The sequence below is a fragment of the Solanum stenotomum genome, chromosome 3 (assembly GCF_019186545.1).
Source record: "Solanum stenotomum isolate F172 chromosome 3, ASM1918654v1, whole genome shotgun sequence".
Lineage (NCBI taxonomy): Eukaryota > Viridiplantae > Streptophyta > Magnoliopsida > Solanales > Solanaceae > Solanum > Solanum stenotomum.
The window spans coordinates 35,428,238-35,446,411 of record NC_064284.1 but is presented as its reverse complement, the minus strand read 5'-3'; the positions used below and the strand labels follow the sequence as shown (position 1 = coordinate 35,446,411).

Sequence of the window (18,174 nt, the reverse complement as noted above, 5' to 3'; positions counted from 1 at the left end):
AGCTTTCAACAGTTCATCCTGTGTTTCATGTTTTGATGCTTAAACGTTATCGCCATGATAATTTTGATATGATTCAGTGGGATTTTGTTTGGTTTGGATCAAAATTTGTCCATTGAGGAGGAGTTGATCGTTATCTTGGATAGGGAGACTGGACAGTTGAGATCCAAGCATATCAAATCGGTGAAGGTGCAGTGGAGGTACCGACCTGTTGAGGAGGTTATGTGGAAGGTGAAGTCCAACATGCGTCATAGAAACCCTCAACTTTTTCCCCTTTCATGTATCCTATTTTGCTTTTTGTTTGAGGAGCGCGTGTGTTAGTGGTGGATAGTGTAATGTCCCATTTCTTGTGAACTATTTTTTATTGTGAATTGACCACTTTGCCCTTCCCCTTAGTGTTTTCATGCTTAGTTTGTGTTTCGGGAATGGTTGGTATAGTCCCTGATGCGATCGAATGTATTTTTTGTAATTTGACGCTTCTTGAGTTGAGAATTCTTGATAGATTTGACTTCGATAAACATTTGGAATTTCGAGCGTCGGATGGGATTTTCATCAATTTCATCGCGTCTGGACCGTTGAGTTTGAGCTAGTTAGTTGGTTGGTAAGGTTTTCAAGACCTTGGGTGAGTTTTGAGGCATTTGCCTTAAGAGTTGTCTGGAGGATAATTCCATCATTTGACCTCCTTTTGGAAATCTGACGATTTCATTGAGTCCAGAATGTTGATTTTAGTGGGGTAACGTGTCCAATTTATTTTTATCAACCTCGAACGATTCCCGAGGGTCCAATCCGAGACCTTTTATTTGTGTTTGGAGTTTCTAGTTTTCAATTTCTAGAGCATGTCATTTTTTACCTTCGCGATCGTGATGTGTCTTCTCGTGGCCTTCGCGATCGTGGCTCATAGGCTCGCGTTAACGATGAGCTCTCATTTCTGTAAGCCTTCGCAAACAAGGTGTCTCATGATCGCGATGTTTCTTTCGTGCCTTTCGCGATCACGAGAATTAGTGGCTCATGATCGCGATGAGAGAGATTCACTTGGACAGAACTCAAATTTGGGATTTCTCCCAAAATTCCCATTTTCAAACTCTTGGAGCTTTGGAAGACAATTCTTGCTTGTTTCTTAGCGGTTTCCTAGGTGAGTAAGCTCCTTTTTCTTACTCTTCATTGATTCCTTCAAGTTTTAACTTTTAAAAAACTCTTTTAAACCTTGATTTTAAAGTGGATTTTGGGGTTCTTTCCCTAAAATTGGTGAAATAGTATTTTGATGATTTGGGACCCATTTCTTAATCAATTTTAATGGGGTTTTCAACCACGGTTTCCTTTTGGCTTGTGGAAAGTGTATTTCAACTAAAAATCGGATATTGGTCCTTCAATTTTTGAAGTGATTTTTGGACTATTTTACCTCCGATTTCAAAACCCTTCAATATGGGTATCATGGGACTTCTTTTGATGAACTCTTTACATTTTTTATAGTTGGGGATCGTTCCGGTTAGCATGTGGTTGAGGATTTGCTTCGGTAGAGTTGTTCGAGTGAAATTTCGACACTGAGGTAGGTTTGACTATCCCCTTTTTAGACTAAGATGAGTATTTAACTTGTTCTTAGAAAGTTAACTATGAAATGAGTAGTCGTATGTGCCTTAGAAATTGGTAAGTGTATATCTCTATCTTAATTTATTTGATGTTTCATGTGATATTTAGCTTGTGTGAAGGCTCATGTGATACTGTTAACTATTGTGGGAAGTCTGTGATCTTTGAGATATTGCCAAAGTTAGGATCTTGAGTTACTTATGAACATCATAAAATGGAAGAAATATTTTCTAGTGGTAAAGACTGATTTCTAATGAATTCCTCTACTATCCCTATCATTGAGAGTACATTTCATGACTTGTTGAGTTTGGAACTTGATGTTATTTGCAACTCTTAATGATCTGATTATATCTTGTGTTGTATGTGTTGTGAAACATTCTTCCTCATGCACCATATCATGATTGATAAAGAAATATTATTTTTTTAGAAAGAAAATGTGACGTCTTATTTATATCCTTGATCATGCTGAGGTGGCAAGTTGATGAGATATTGAGATTTGTATATGGACTTCGAGTCCCCCATGGGTCCTTGTCTAGAATTTAGAGGCTCGGCAAGGTGTATACGACAGGTTTTGCGATGACCTTGGTACCACCACATCATTACATCATTGGTCCGTCTTGTTGTGTTGTGTGACTTGTTTATGTGTTGAGTCACTATTATCTGCCTCCTTATGTGTTTACTTTACCCACACCGTTCTATACAAATTGACGGTGCTTAAATGGAACTTTTCTGCGTGCAAGTGGAAACTTTCTTAGTTATTTCTTAAGTCTGTTTGATTGCTTATACTCAACCGGTCTAACCTACTGAGTACCTTGGTTTGTACTCACCCCCTACCTCTGTTGTCCTTTTGATGCAGATCCTAGTCAAGGTGAGCCTCATAGTGGCTGATTGGATTCCAGCGGAGTTCCTTCTTTCGAAGTTATAGTGAGGCCCTGCGTTCCGGATCACCACTAGTCCCCCTCTTTTGTTCGAAGTCTTTAACTTATTTTTCACACACTTGAGATGTATTTTATATTTGAGATTGTATTAGATGTTCTTTATACCTATGCTACCAGGTTTTGGGACATTCTTTGTTACTTTCTATCATTTGTTGCCTGACTTCCCTTCGAAAGTCTCGTATGTGTATTCCTTTAGGCTTACACCCCTTTCTTTGGTTTCTCGATGTGTGTGCAATCATGATCTCAACTTTTGGGTCGTGACATTTCACGCCTCACCTACATGTCTATACAGATACTATTGCAAAGGGTGAGAGTAGCGACTGACAAGTCCATTCGCGTAGATTTTGTTGCTGAGGTGAGCCTTTGCATTTTCATGGTGGTTGTCATTTCTACACTCTCTATTTTATAACATATATATCCATTTTTTAAATTTGCAAATCCGACAACTAAACTCATGTAACTCTATTAAATGCTCCATGATCTTATAGTAAAATTTAGATGAGAGAATTAGTATTTGAGTGATCATTGAACTAATAGAATGATTATGGATTTTCATTGGAGCATCCCTCTCCAGTTATCGATTGTTATTTAATGCTTTTAGAGTACACATAATTGAACTAATTGCTTATATAATTGGGCTAGTGAAGAGATAATTGGTTCGCCCGACATGTGATATTAGCAGTACCAAGTCACATCTAGGGGTATAATGGTTTGTCAAAAATTTCACCCCTATTTTATATGTATTTCAATCATATGACTGAAGTACAATCATACATGACAAAAGATTTAGAGAAAAGACATAAAGTCACCATTAAAGTTGTCCCAAATTTTCAAAAAGACACCTTAACTTTGCGAGTGTCCTATCACCCCACAAACAGGGGCGGAGCTACTTGGACACCCTTCGTCGGAAAATTTTATCGTATACCTAAGTAAAATACTATTTAAAATGGTTAAATTTAATACTTTGGACACCCTTAGCACAATAAGCTATTGTGGCTCAGCAGTTGAAGGCTCTCTTGTAGAGTCCTGACGTGCAGGTTTGAATTCCTGTAGCGACTTATCCCCCCACCCCACCCCACCCCACCCCCACCCCCACCCCCTCTTTTTTTTTACATTGTTTATTTACTTCATATTAAATTAAACAAGAATATTAAAGCTACATATCATGCGATTTGATTTTTAAAATTTTAGAACATTTATTCATAAATAAATATTAATATTATGTAGTTCGATTTTGAATTTTCAGTGCATCCATTCATCAACTTTTTTTTCTTATATAATTCTTGGATACCCTTCGTGAAATTTCTAGCTACGCCACTGCCCACAAAACTCTTTCTAACAATTATATATACACAATTATATAATTCAATGAAGGGAGTTGCGAAATGAGGAAGTAACGAAATTGCAAATGGGGAATTCACCATCTTCACTATTATGTAAACAGTGAAAATGAATGATTCCACAAAAATCTCATATCCAAAATCTTCCATTTTCTACTTCTGCAAAAACTCCATTTTAGCTCATTCCATCTTCGTTTTCTGCAACAACAACAAAAAATATAGCTACGGCAATACGATGCTAAAAGAACCCATCAATTGAAGTTCCAAAATTATCTCAATGCCTTTGAATTCTTTCCTCAACAATGCAACAACTTGTCAAGACCATTTTCACGAGAAATTTATATCTATTAAACCCAAATTGAGAAAGACATAAATTTCCCCCTGAACTTGTACCGAAAAGTCAGTTACACGCTTAAACTATCATGACGACCTATTACACACTCAATCTTGTTTAAAGTGAAATTAATAACCCNAGACAATACCAATTTTTGTGTGAAAATGTGTTATACACGCATTTTGACACGTAAATAAGATTATTTTGATTTTTTTAAACCATTTTTGCTTAATATTTTCTTAGACTTTTGCAAAAAGTAGAAACCTAGGCTTTCTTCCTCCTCCCACCTTACATTTCTTTCTTCTTAAAATCCATTTATTATTTCTTCTTCATTATTCATAAATTGAAGGGAAAACAAGAAATTTGAAGAGAGAACATGAGACACTAAGACGATTGTGAAGTTTAGTGATGTTGGCGGTGGCGATAGGCGGCGGACAACACCATTGTTGCCGGTGAAACAAATAAAAACTTTCAGATCTATAAAAGTTCTTTTGAAATCTTGATAATTATGGATGAAAATCAAACATTTCATTAGTATTCTTTGTGTGTAAAATCAAATATGCTATTGATTGCTTGAGACAAAAATAACATTGTGATGGTTGTGGGTGGTGCTCCGGCGAGAATTAAGAAGACAAAGATAGAAAATTATTTTCTTCCATGAATTTTTGAAAAATGTTGGCAATGAAACATGAATTTTATGCATAAATATCATAGGATTTTCAATAGAAACCATTTTCATTCTCATAATTTTCTGGTGAATCCTCCGGCGAGTTCGAATAAAAATCATGAACCTTAAGTTAAAATTATTAACTTTCCGGTGGAAATCAACATCCTCCCACTATTTTTTACTTCTATTTAGAGTTCCTTTTTAAGATTGAGTGATGGATATTTGAAGAAATCATCAATTGTGACGAAGAATTTGTAAAGAAGAAAATTTTAAAAAAAATAATTAAAAATGTAAAAGCTTTAAAGAAATTGGGGTCACCAATAAAAAGAAAAAAAAAGAAAAAAAATGACATAATTAATATATTAGAAATTATAATACTTAATAATATAATGACCAATAAAATAGTACCACGTGTTTAAACTTGTCATTTTAACATAAATTTTCTTCTTCTCACGCACCTTAAGGAAGGTGAAGACACTTTATGTGCCAATCACCTTCTAAGGGGGTATTAATATCACTTTGAATAAGATTAAGTGTGTAATAGGTCATCACAATAGTTTAAGCGTGTAACTGACTTTTCGAGAAAAATTCAAGAGGAAATTTATGTCTTTTCCCAACCCAAATTAGTATATGCACCTATTTACATTGAAGTTTTCGAGTTTGTACTTACAACTTGTCTGTGCTTTTGGACTTGACCTAAAAAAAATTTGATCAAAATGTGAGTGAGTTAGGATTTTACCCATTTCATTATTAAATGAGAAAGAAAAATAAAATTATATTATTTTATTTGAGGTAAAACACACGCACAAGCTATGAGATTACAAAAGTTGTAAAGTGTATTTATAGATGTTGTAAATGGTTTAGTGGTGTAACCGCAAAATTAAGGTGTCTCTTTGAAAATTTGGGACAACTTCAGTGATGACTTTTTGTTTTTAATCAATTTTTATATGCATCTCAATCAAAAATGTCCGAACTTTTATATTTGCAAGTCATACAAACATCATGTAAAAACGTCTTCAGCCAAGACCATAGTTTCAAACACAAATGTCTGAAATTATCAAACTTCACCAGACTTTTTTCCCAGAAAAGGTAAACTAGCAAAAGAATTTATGAAGCCAGTATTAGCTAAATGGCAACATCAAAAGTGGATATTGGTGCACTTCTCCCAAGAAAGTTGTCTCGCACTGACAATGAATGGGCCAAATATTTGAGGTAAAACAGTAAATCACATTTTTCAATTAAATAAAGAAAAAAAAGAAAAATAATCAAGATGGTGATCATGTATAGTCAATTTGTACGGTCAAGTCTTGTATTCCTAATTCATGGTATAGGTCATGCACATATTGCAAAATAGGCCGATCGTCAACTCCCTCCTTTACCTGTACAATTTAACCATAAAAGAGTGAGCTTTGGGAAGGCATAAAGTAGACAAGCAAGCATATCTTACAAATTAGCATAAAACAAGTAATGCATTACTCATAATGGTAGTGTGTGCAGGTTGGATGTGACACACAATAAAGTTTGGTGATCACCTGCAATGAAATTGATCCAATAACATGACCAGGCACCAGTTCCCAGAAACGAGCTTGAGATACTTCTGAAACGTCTTCACGAGATGAAACCTGAGCACACACGAAACTAAAATATCAGTTAGGAAATGATGCATAGTGTGTAGAAGATAATGGTATCTATCCAGAAGAGTTATAAAAATCACCCTAATCAACAAAACCTTGCAGGGATTCTATGGTTTGGAGTATGGATTCACTATCATTAACAGGATATCTCCAATACTCCAAAAAAAGAAAAAGACAAACTAATATACACTTCAATTTTATTCTCTATGTGGAGTTCTTTGTATTCTCAAAACACCAAAGTACCCAGCCTCTTTTCCACCTTAGTTGGTAGAGGAAATAGGGAGGATCACTCAAGTTGGAAGAGAATCCAACACATTGTTTACTAAGAACACTCTGCCTCCAAGTGATGAAATGTATTGTCTTTCATTTAGTCAATCTCTCAACACATCTTTCAATCACCCCATCCCATATCTCCGAAGCTAGGCCAAGATACCTAGTTGGCAGACTGCCAATTTCATACGCCAAAGTACCTGCCAACCTATACAGTTGAGGCATCACAGTGACAGAAAAGAGTAGGCTTTTCCTCCGATGGACATGAAGACCTGACACTGCTTCAAAAACAGTGCGATCAGTTTGATGTATCAGATGCTCAACTTCAGCATCACACAAGATAAGAGAGTCATGCATATAGCAGATGAGAAACATCCATCCCACATCCAGCTTTGTTGGATGCCATAAATCCCCTAATCTGTCCATTTGCCTTAGGCCTCTTAATCATGTTATGGAGTCCTTCCATTGCTAGGATAAACGAAAAAAGAAGAGAGGGCATATACCAGCCTTAGTCCGCTCCTTGAAAGAAATAATCCTTCAGGTGAGTCATTTATCAACACTGAAAACCTTACAAAACTGATGCAGAACATTACCCATTTCAGCCACTTACTCTCAATCTCCATTACACCATTGTTGAAACCAGTAATGCTGCTAACTCCACCTCACATCAAAACTCACAATGCTTGTCTTTTTTTTCAAGAGAGCTAGCACATCCAATAAGATTTATTCGCAAGACTATATTGCCTAACAATGTCAATTTTCCTATTATATTCGAAAAGTTCCCTTGCATTCCAAGGCATAATGAAACAGCATGTTGCCCATCTTCACCAGTGTTGCCAAAGCCTCAACTGCACCACAATTGAGCCCTTTAGAGCATGCACCAAGGCGCTTAGGCATGCACTTATTAGCCAGCTTTATCTTGAAAAGAGCAGTATTAACCAATAAATAAAGTAACTAGTTAATTTTTCAATCCTTTAGTCCACATATTATTTGGGTTTATAGTAGCTCCTTTTAGTACATATATATTTTCTTTATTTGCATCTTTCTCCGTTGAAGCCTGCACTTGATTTGTGTTTTTCACTTGAAGCCCAAACATACTTTAGTGTTTTTCCCTTTGGCTTGGAGAACACTGAAATTCACAACCAACACTATAAACAGTCACCTCAAACATGAGATGATTACCCACCTGATTCTATACAATCAATAACCCCAACCTTTAATATGGAGAGCTTACAGGTTTTGGCACAATTTTCATATTGAATTGAAATGGTTTGTGCATCAAATACAAAATTAATAATTTTCAAAAAAAAAAAAATTAAAAAAAAAGTTGATAGTGATACTACATAAATTACCTGCCTCCAGCATTTGCTCAAGGCTGAAGATGGGATCCTTGGTGGAGCCATTTGGAGCAAGATGCCACCAGTAGTTCTAAAAAGTGGCATGACGAGGAAAAAGGCTGTGGCAGAAACTAGTCCCAAACATAAGACTTCAGCATTCTTTACTCTGAAAGCCAAAATAAAAATATAAAAACACTAAGAGGTCTGCCAGTAAACAAGTTTACTTCTTTATTGAGGCAACGCCATGAATTGTCATAAAGCAAAGAAATTTTTTACCCAAGTGTTAACAACCAGGAAGCCAAGATGAGGCCTGCACTGATAAATAAAAAGGAAGAACTGTGTAAGATCTAAGAACACCGGGAGAAACAGTTAGATAGTGAGAAGCAAAACAGATGATTAGATAGCATCCGAATCAAGGATCCATTTCATGTAACGAGCTAAACGAAGGTAATCACTTACCTGCGAATGGAATCAGCTAGCACATGCAAGCAAACAGAGTGATAATTCATGTCTTCAGCTTTCCGATAGACTGCAGACAAAATAGCATATCAGGAATCTTCAACAAATCCCAACAGAAGTCAAGAGAGTTTAAGTAGCTCAACTAGCAAAGGCTTCTTAAATCTTAATAGATAAAAATTGAATCAAGCAATATCAGCAGACACATTGCGGAATTTGTATTGAACCATAGAAGATCTGCTCAACCTGGACCCACTGGCAAGTCTTTTCATCTACTGGTGGCAGAGCTACCCACTTGACCTGTGTCAGTGAGAGGTATCCCCGTATATTACTTAAAGTGCATGCAAATACGAACACCGCCGTTGTAAATAAACATGGGCAGATTGAAACGAGTGAATCCTGAAATTTCTCCCAATATGCTTGCTCAACGGATTATCACATTATTGTTAATCATACACTACTACTATCATTTTTGAAATTTTATAATTATGACATTTCAGATAATAATGAAGTGTACAACTGTTGTTAAAAAAAACTCAACCATAAGTTAAGACTTAAGACCTAGTTAAAATCAAATAAAAAAAGAGATGTTAGACGCCTATTTTCTTCCTCCTACAACCTAAAATAGGTAATGAAGTCTCCAACAATGATTTCTTCTATCTCTCCTGAATATTGTGTCATGGACTAACCTAAATCTATGTAATGGGCCAATAACTACATCAGGCAGCAAGGACCGAGGAATTTTCCATTATTCACCTTTTTCTTTTTATATTTTTATCAGTAAAAGAAATTTTAATCCTTTACCCTAAGCTTGCCTGGTGAAGCTTCTGGAAATTTGTACAAGGCAAAGGGGGAACCCCCAACCTAATCGCAAAAATAGGTTACCAGGAATCTTAAGCTATATTTGACAGAAGTATCACTCTGTTTAAATTGGAACGTACAAGAATTACTAAGTAGGTAATTGAACAATAATTGGTTGAATTGAGAAAAGGAGTATCTGGTTTCCTGTAGTCTTTCATTCTGGTGTTGGTTTTCTTTTACGGCAAGTACAGTTTTATATGATTTAGACATCTTTAGTCAAAAAGGATTTGAAACTTGACTTTCATGTTGTACTCCATTTAACCATGCCTTGTCTTTCCTCATAGAATACCATCATCTAAGTTGCACGGACTCTTCACTTTCAATGCCGCACTCGTGTCAGATTCTCCAAAAATACACTACTTTTGGAGAATTCGCCATGCACCCGTTGACATTTTTGAAGAGTCCGAGCAACATAGAGCATTTCTACCCTAATCCTTGACCTCCATATACTCTTAGCTAGGGTCATGATCTTGCCAAGCTGCAAGTGTGTCATATCTTGTTTCATTACATCTCTCACTACTTCTTCGGTCTACCTCTACCTCTCCTCATACCCTTCATAGCCAACCTCTCGCACCTCCTCACTGGGACATCGGTGCATCTCCTTTTCACACACCTGAACCATCTCAGCCTCACCTCCCACATCTTGTCCACCACAGGGGACCACTCCTACCTTGTCCCAAAAATCTTCGTTCCTAATCCAATCTCTCCTAGTATACCCACGCATCCATATCAACATACTCATTTCTACTTCTTCCATCTTCTACACGTGCGAGTTCTTGATCGGTCAACATTCACCCCGTACAACATAGTTGGTCTAACAACCAACTTTACAAAACTTACCTTAAGGCTAGGTAACTAAGTCTTATCACACAAGGCACGAATGTGAGCCTCCATTTCATCCACTTTGCTCCAATACAGTATGTAACATCATTGTTGACCTCCCTATTTTCTTGGATTATAGACCCAAAATACTTGAAACTTCCTCTCTAGGAGATTACTTGTGTATCAATCCTCACTTCCACATCTGTCTCATGAGTTATGCCACTAAACATGAACTCTATCGTGTACCTGCTCAACCTGAACTCTTTAGATCCATGGTCTGTCAAAAAAACCTCCAGCCTATCGTTAGCTCTGTTGTGAGTCCCATCAATGAATACTATGTCATCTGCAAATGGCATACACTATGGCACCTTCCCTCGGATATGCCGCATTAATTCATCCATCACCAAAGCAAATAGAAACGGGCTAATACACATTGTAGCATGGAGGATAGCTAAAGGTTAAAGGTGTAGCATGACTATGTCGAACCTAGGTCATGTCTCTAACCGAACCTACTAAGCAAATAAAGATGACATTCATAATCCAATCACAGTAGCAACTGGATGGGCACTTCAATAACTAGAATGATGGTGTTAACACTTCAACTTTCCTCTCCCTCTCTCTCTCACACACACATTAAGGAGGAGAGAGCAAAAGAATTGATTTTGAATGCAATGAAGATGCTTACCAAGATTAATACGTGCATAATTCCTGAAGAACCAAACACCGATGAGATTCACCAGCAAGTTTGTGACAGCTGAGACGATCAAGTAATGCCTACATTTATACTTCAATCAGGCACGGTACAATAAAATTGACAACGATAATGTACAGAAACCTTCAGAAAGCAGCAAAAATTCTGCCATGAAATGCAAAGTGAAACAAGAACTGAATTTGCAGAGCTATCACTTGGCCCTTTGAACTTATAAGCCAAAGGTTAACATTGAGATTAGGCATGTCGTTCATATTCACTAAGAGAGTGACTTGAGTTCAAGAGTGGATACTAAAGAAATACTTCAACTGTAGATTTTTTCATATTCAGAAAATATCTTATTTTTTAAGGCTCATTCAAAAAAATACCAGAGTAGAGAAATATAAGCTAACAAACAAAAAGGGTGACCATCTCAGGATAGCTTGCTTTTTCTAAGTTTTGAAAGATTCAGACAGACGCAAGCCTGATGATTCAAGTAAAAAGCATATGCCTTAAGGGTATAGAACAGTAATTGATCAAAAACTTAAACCACCATCCTCAATCGAACAACAATAGAACCTAATTATCTGACAAGTGTGATGATTTTGCATCAAAGGACACCTACTTATTTTCATTAAATAAGTTGATAATATTGACACAAAGGTCCTAACAAATATGGTAACATCAACTACATCTCGGACAACTATATTTTTTTTTTGAGGAGGACAACTACTACAAAATTTTCCCCAACACTTTTGGGACACTTACTTGTGCTCAGATTCATCTTGTATAAAGGCATGAAGTGCTTCCACAGCCAAGGAGAATGACATGAACAATAGAAACAGCTGCCTACATACGCAATACATGAAGAGCATGCCATGTTAGCCCAGATAAATGCAATTGAGTGAAAGCGCCCACAAGCACACAATCAGCACCAAACCAAACCATCTAAAGACGCAGTGCACATTTCGGAGATGACAAATGAAAATAGTCATTATGTCTCTCTGCTTATGGGTGGGTAGGTGTGACAATATAACAAATATCATAATGGTTTATTGTCTACTTGAATAAGGTTTTAGAAGTACGCAAATAGATTAAACTATGAAATAGTTTCCTATAACAAATATATAAACACAAGTATATATGTGACGTGACGATGTGTGCGTGTGTGTATATGCATATAAACACGGTCACCACCTTTCATGTGGGCACAATTTGATTGTCCTTTTAAGGTACTGCAGAAAAATAAGATCAGAGCTAGACTTTGGAACATCAAATCTCTATAAAATCTAACAAGTCTAGCACATCCAGGAAATTAATAACACAGTTTCCATTCTTCCAATAGTACAAATTAACACTTCCCAGCATAGATTGACTTCCAGCACCCAAATACACCTCTAAACTTCTCGGGCATCACAAATTGAAAAACAAAAACATAACCAAGGTCCAAATCTGCAAGGTATAATGACAGTGCAGAAAAAGATGATTAACAGATTAAAAGGAGTTTTCACATAGATAGCATCTGTTACAAATACTTTTTTTTTTTTGAGAATTGGTAAACATTGTATTCTTTAGCATTAAGGATATGCTGGGGACCTTTTTTCTTTTTCTTTCTTTTTTTTTTTTTTGATGACAAGGGAAACCCGTAGCCGCTACCCTTTGGGTGTGCACAGGGTAAAACCCCCGCTCCTATGCAATAGCTCGCAAACCACATAGGAGAGGTAACCCACACTAGGCAAGCCCGGTGCAACGAGCTCGACCCAGAAGGCAAACCCCTTGCTTTCGCTGGCAAGGGGTTTCGCACTTGAGACCTCCAACATGGAAGTCCCAAACCCAAACCACTGGGCCACCCCGAAGGGTATGCTGGGGACCTTTAGAAAATCAGAAAAGAACAAAAAGCATAATACTTACAAGGATCCTAAGAATTCTAAAAGGTGACCTGAAGCATCTCCTTATCAATTTATCTTGAGTCAAGCATGCTTCATGAGCCACCATCCAACCAAAGTAGGCCACTTTAGCTGGTGCAAAAGGCATTCCAGATTAGCTTCCATTCCAAGGCCAATTAGTTCCCAACTCGGAAACAAATTTTTATGAGTTCTCTGTGGTAAGAATTCACAATGACCACTCCATTCTTATTAACATTCTAACATAATTCATCTTCCTCCTCTGATTAATCTCAACTGAATGCATTTATTCAAAATATAAACCCACTTCTTGCATTTCTCAATCAAAGAAAATTCTTCTAAACACGAAGCTCCAACCAGTTCCATTGAATACACCAGAAATTAGAACATGTGTTAGTAACCATACTATAGAGACAAGGAGCTTGCTCCTTTAATAGTCCCTTTTTTTTTATGACAAGGGAAGCCCGCAGCCGCTACCCTTTGGGTGCGCACAGGGTAAAACCTCTCTCCTATGCAATAGCTCGCAAACCATATAGGAGAGGTAACCCGCACTAGGCAAGCCTGGTGCGACGAGCTCGTCCCAGAAGGCAAACTTCTTGCTTTCGCTGGCAAGGGATTTCGAACTTGAAACCTCCAACATGGAAGTCCCAAGCTCAAACCACTTCCTAAGCCATCCCAACTCTCTTCTCACCCCCTAAGTTTTTGCCCATTCCAATCCCAATATTGATATTCTTGTTGAACTCCCCCCATAGACTAGTTGGTCGTCTCCATACATCTACCATAAGGAGTTTTCACAGATGGGAGCCCAGCCCAGAACCCCTCTTCCATATTTAATCTCCACCAGTCTTCCATGGAGCTATCTTCCTATCATTGAATCAACATAATCATTTGCATAAAAGATTTTGGTTGTAGACTTTTATATTCCTTACTCCTAAACCTCCTTCCTCCTTATGCCTTATCATTGTACTACTACAATCTGACCAAATAAAACCTCTTCTTATCTACATTTCCTTCCCACAAGAACTGTCTTTTAATATTATCAATTTTCTTCTCTACACTGAGAGAGATACATAACAGGGGACATGATATATATATATATATATATATATATATATATATATTATTTTTGTTGAGTTCTTTTTTATTTAGTTATTTTACTTATCGGTGCAAGGTTTATTTTGATACTTTTCAACAATACTGCTTCACTTCAATGAAATGAACACTTGACTTCTTGCTTTAGGCGAAGCGAACCCTTGTTGTTTTCCTGTGCTTCTCGCTCTCAAAAAAAATGGGTGCAACTCAATAATTACAACCAAATGCATGTAATTGCCGTGATTTTATCTATATCTATATCTATCTATCTAAAATTTCCCCAACTTAAAACACCTAATGTAGTATATCTTTTATATTTTTTTTATACTATATTATATTTATTTATTTATATTGTATTATATTATATTATATTAAAAGCAGACACTTTTGCACATTGAAGGGTTGTGACTTTTCCGGAGGGGTGTGACTTTTCCAAAGAGTTGGGACTTTTATGAAGGGTTGTGACATTTCCAAAGATTTGCGCTTTTCTGATAAGACATAATAAACACATGTTCACACTACCCTTTGTTGGCTATAAATATAGGGGTTCCTCACATTTTTAAACTACGAATTTTTTTAAAAAAAGATTATTCTTCTTCTTAAAACACCCAATTTAATACATCTTCTATATTTCACATTATATTTATTTTATTTCTATATTTATTTTTTTGAAATCGGTAAATTTGTCTATTCCTCAAAAGTCGGTACTAAAACTGTACTGGTCAGTATTTACAACATGTACTTCAAATCCTACTATCTTTTACTAAATTGAGTCTAGTAAATCAATTATGGAGATAGTACCATTTAAGTATAATTGATTACACCAAAAACATAGTAGCATAAGACAATTTAGTTTGACATACTATTCTCAACACTATCAAAAGCTCTAGAGTTCCTTTCCTTCCATATTGCCCACCATATACTAGCTTGGACAATTCTCCAACTGTCTCTATTCTTGGATTGCTTTCCTTCTTCCTCCCAACTCTGGATTGCTTCTGTGATCTTGGCAGGCATGGTCCATGACATTGGTCCATGACATACCCTTAAGATTCAGGAATAACCTCCATAGTTGGCCAGTGATCTTGCAGTGTAGAAAGAGATAGTTAACTGTCTCAGCATTTTCCCCACAAAAGAAACATCTAGAACATAATGGTATCCCCCTTCTCTTTAAGTTGTCTTGAGTCAGTACAGCCTCCTTGGCTAACAACCAGACAAACCATGCCACTTTGAGTGGAATTTTTGACTTCCAGATTCCTCTCCATGGCCAGTGACTTTGAGGCTGATTGGTGTGGTTCAACCAGTTGTATGCACAACCCACCTTAAAGCTGCCCTTTCGATTGCCTTTCCACCACAAAATGTCTTGACCTCCTTCCAGTCCATTAAATTGCCTAATGGTGTTGAAAAAATCTTCTACCCTTTGAATCTCCCAATTAATTGTCTTCGAAAGATGAAGTTCCACCCTTGAGGAGTCCAATGATCTACTATGGTCTTCTGTTGGTGAGATACTAGAGAATATATATCGGGATACAAGACCTCTAGCCTACCTGCCTCATGCCAAACATCTTTCCAAAATTTTGTTTTCTCTCCATTCCTCACTTTGATCTTTGTGTTAGCCTTAAAATCAGACCACAGAGATCTAATGGATCTTCATACACTAACCCCATATGGTGTAGGACTGTTCTTCATTATTGAACTTCCACAGCCATTTCATCATAAGGGCTTTGCTTTGATTCATGAAATTCCTTATCCCGAGAGCTCCGTGCTTCTTTCCCACTATCACAACATCCCATTTAACCAAGTTGTAGCCTTTCCTCTCACTGTTTCCTTGCCAGAAAAAATTTCATCTGATTTTATCCAACCCAGTGATTACACTTCTGGGAATTGGGAATACTGCCATCATATAGGGTTGTGACTTTTCGGAAGGGTTGAGACTTTTTCGAGGCAACTCTCTTCCCTACTTCCTAGGGGGAGATTCTCTCGTTCTGGCACTCTCTAGCCGGAATCTTCATTTTCATTCCTTCCCTTTCATTACCTTTCTTAACTATTACCTTACGTGATAGTTTTCTGAGATTCAGATCCTTCTTTCAGACTTCGCAATGGGTGACAATAGGATTTATTTCAATGCGGGTTTTAAGTCTTTCGACATCACTAAATGGAGCACTGGCAGCTCTGTGTGGTTCGAATGGGTTGAGAGGAGTAGAAAGATGATGAGGAGATCTTCCATGAGCAGCAAGACCATGGAATGGATCTGCTTCACTCTCAGAGAAGCATCCAGCGATCAGAAGAAAACAATCAGATGCAGAAAGAGAGGCGGAGCATTTCTGTACTAGGAAACATAATGAACATGGAAGATTTATAAGTATCATTTCCATCAATAATGGGGGTAGGTCCATACTGGTCATCCCAGAATTAGCCTTGAATGCGGGATGGCACGATATAGCATTTAAAATTGAAAGCTTCATTAAATGCTCTAAAAGAATGGAAGTGCCAGGACCTCCTAGAATAACCAAATCCAACTACCCTTATGCAAAAGCAGTTAAGGATGGTAAATGGCAAACAGAGACAATACAGGAGGCAGAGATTACGAATAATGCTAGCATTATTGAAGTCCTCACACATGCTGAAGACCAAGAGATTGGGCTTCTAGAAAGATGCCTAGTAGGTCATCTGGAAGGACAGATGAAGGAAAAGCCAACTTTGCCTGAGATAAGAAGATGGTTGTCAACACTCTGGAAAAAGGCATTTGGAGTCGACATCTATGAAATGTATGGAGGTATGTTTCTGTTCGAGTTCCCTAACATAAACATGGCTGAACAAACCCTCCAAGGACAGTGGAACTGGAAGAATCACCAATTCAATCTAGAATGGTGGAATCCGATGGTGGGTTGTCTCCCCAAAAATACTCTGAAGATGGAAACATGGATCAGAATTGTTGGAATCCCCCTTCATCTTTGGTCGGGGAGAGTATTTCAAGAAATCGAAAACTTATGTGGAGGTTGGGTGGCTACAGAGGAGGAAACAGAACTAAGAAATCATATGAATTGGGCAAGAATTCTAGTTGCAAATGATGGAAGAAACATTCCCAAAGAAGTTTCAATCTCCAGAAATAGAGTAATATTACTTAAGTTCTTCCACTAGAAATTAATTTTACTTGATATTTATTTTATGTAAAATAAATTATTATCAGTTTTCTTCAATTCTAATACGTTTGCTTTCAATTTTACATATACATATACTTTTGGAAGCAGACCACTTCATTTATGTATTTATTAAAGCATTGTAGACGATAATAATGCTTGTAAAATTAATTAAACAAAAAGAGTACATTAGTGAAGGCAACTTGTAGACAATAATAAAAGTGTAACAATGATAATGTAATCAAAATGACAGAAGAGAACATAAACCAACAATATTATTTGTAAGAAGTTGCCAAGTGAGATACAAATACTAAAAGAATTCATCATATTTGCATCTTCAGAAGTAATGTAATAATATTTATTCCATCATTTAGACGAATATAACATCTATTTTAATGTTTATTATTATTTTCAAGAATTTTTATACATTTATTGCTTGACGTGGATAGTATGTGATACACATGTGCGAAGCACGTACACTAAACTAGTACTATAAAATCTCTCACAATAATAGTTCCTTTGTGTCCTTCCATGTAAAGAGCTAAGCAATACAAGAGCTACAATTAATGTGATCCTAAAAATATAAACTGCAGCTATCATATAAAGGTGCCAAAAGACACTTTTTTGATGGAAAAGTGGAAGTACAATGTATAAGGAAAAAAGTTGAGATTGTTTCATGTACTTACAGCATTGGTGAAAGCAGACAAAACCTCTAACCTTCTATACCTGAGAACAATAGCAACAACAACAAAATCGAACTTAGTAGTCATAAATGTTCAACTGAACACACTGGTTATGAGGGGTCGGAAAATTAGACAAAGGGTGCGTTTGGTATGAAGGAAAATGTTTTCCTAGAAAATGTTTTCCATGGAAAATGTTTTCCTAGAAAATGTTTTCCTGGAAAACAAGTTGATTTTTGACTTATTTTCTCATGTTTGGTTGGTGAGTAGAAAATATTTTCCGGAAAAGATTTTTAGTGTTTGATTTATGAATGATATTTTTTTTTTGAGAAATATCTTTTATTTTTACTAGGGTAGAAAATAATTTTTGAAATTGAAAATATTTTTTAAAAAACAAACTTAAATTTTTTTGGGGGTGGGGTGGGGTGGGGGG

At 36.6% G+C, this 18,174-nt stretch overlaps 1 protein-coding gene across 1 annotated transcript in view; it reads right to left on the bottom strand.

Moving 5' to 3' along the window:
- Positions 1 to 5,900: 5,900 nt before the first annotated feature.
- The window catches only part of LOC125857442 (metal tolerance protein C2), a 16,742-nt gene continuing 4,468 nt past the window's right edge, over positions 5,901 to 18,174 (bottom strand). The window contains exons 3-10 of the mRNA XM_049537036.1: positions 17,748 to 17,787; positions 11,697 to 11,773; positions 10,926 to 11,014; positions 8,561 to 8,630; positions 8,378 to 8,416; positions 8,117 to 8,267; positions 6,393 to 6,482; positions 5,901 to 6,239 (exon numbers count right to left, since the gene is read on the bottom strand). Coding sequence (XP_049392993.1) covers positions 6,138 to 6,239; positions 6,393 to 6,482; positions 8,117 to 8,267; positions 8,378 to 8,416; positions 8,561 to 8,630; positions 10,926 to 11,014; positions 11,697 to 11,773; positions 17,748 to 17,787 — 658 coding nt within the window. The 3' untranslated portion in view covers positions 5,901 to 6,137. The remainder of the gene's footprint in view (positions 6,240 to 6,392; positions 6,483 to 8,116; positions 8,268 to 8,377; positions 8,417 to 8,560; positions 8,631 to 10,925; positions 11,015 to 11,696; positions 11,774 to 17,747; positions 17,788 to 18,174) is intronic.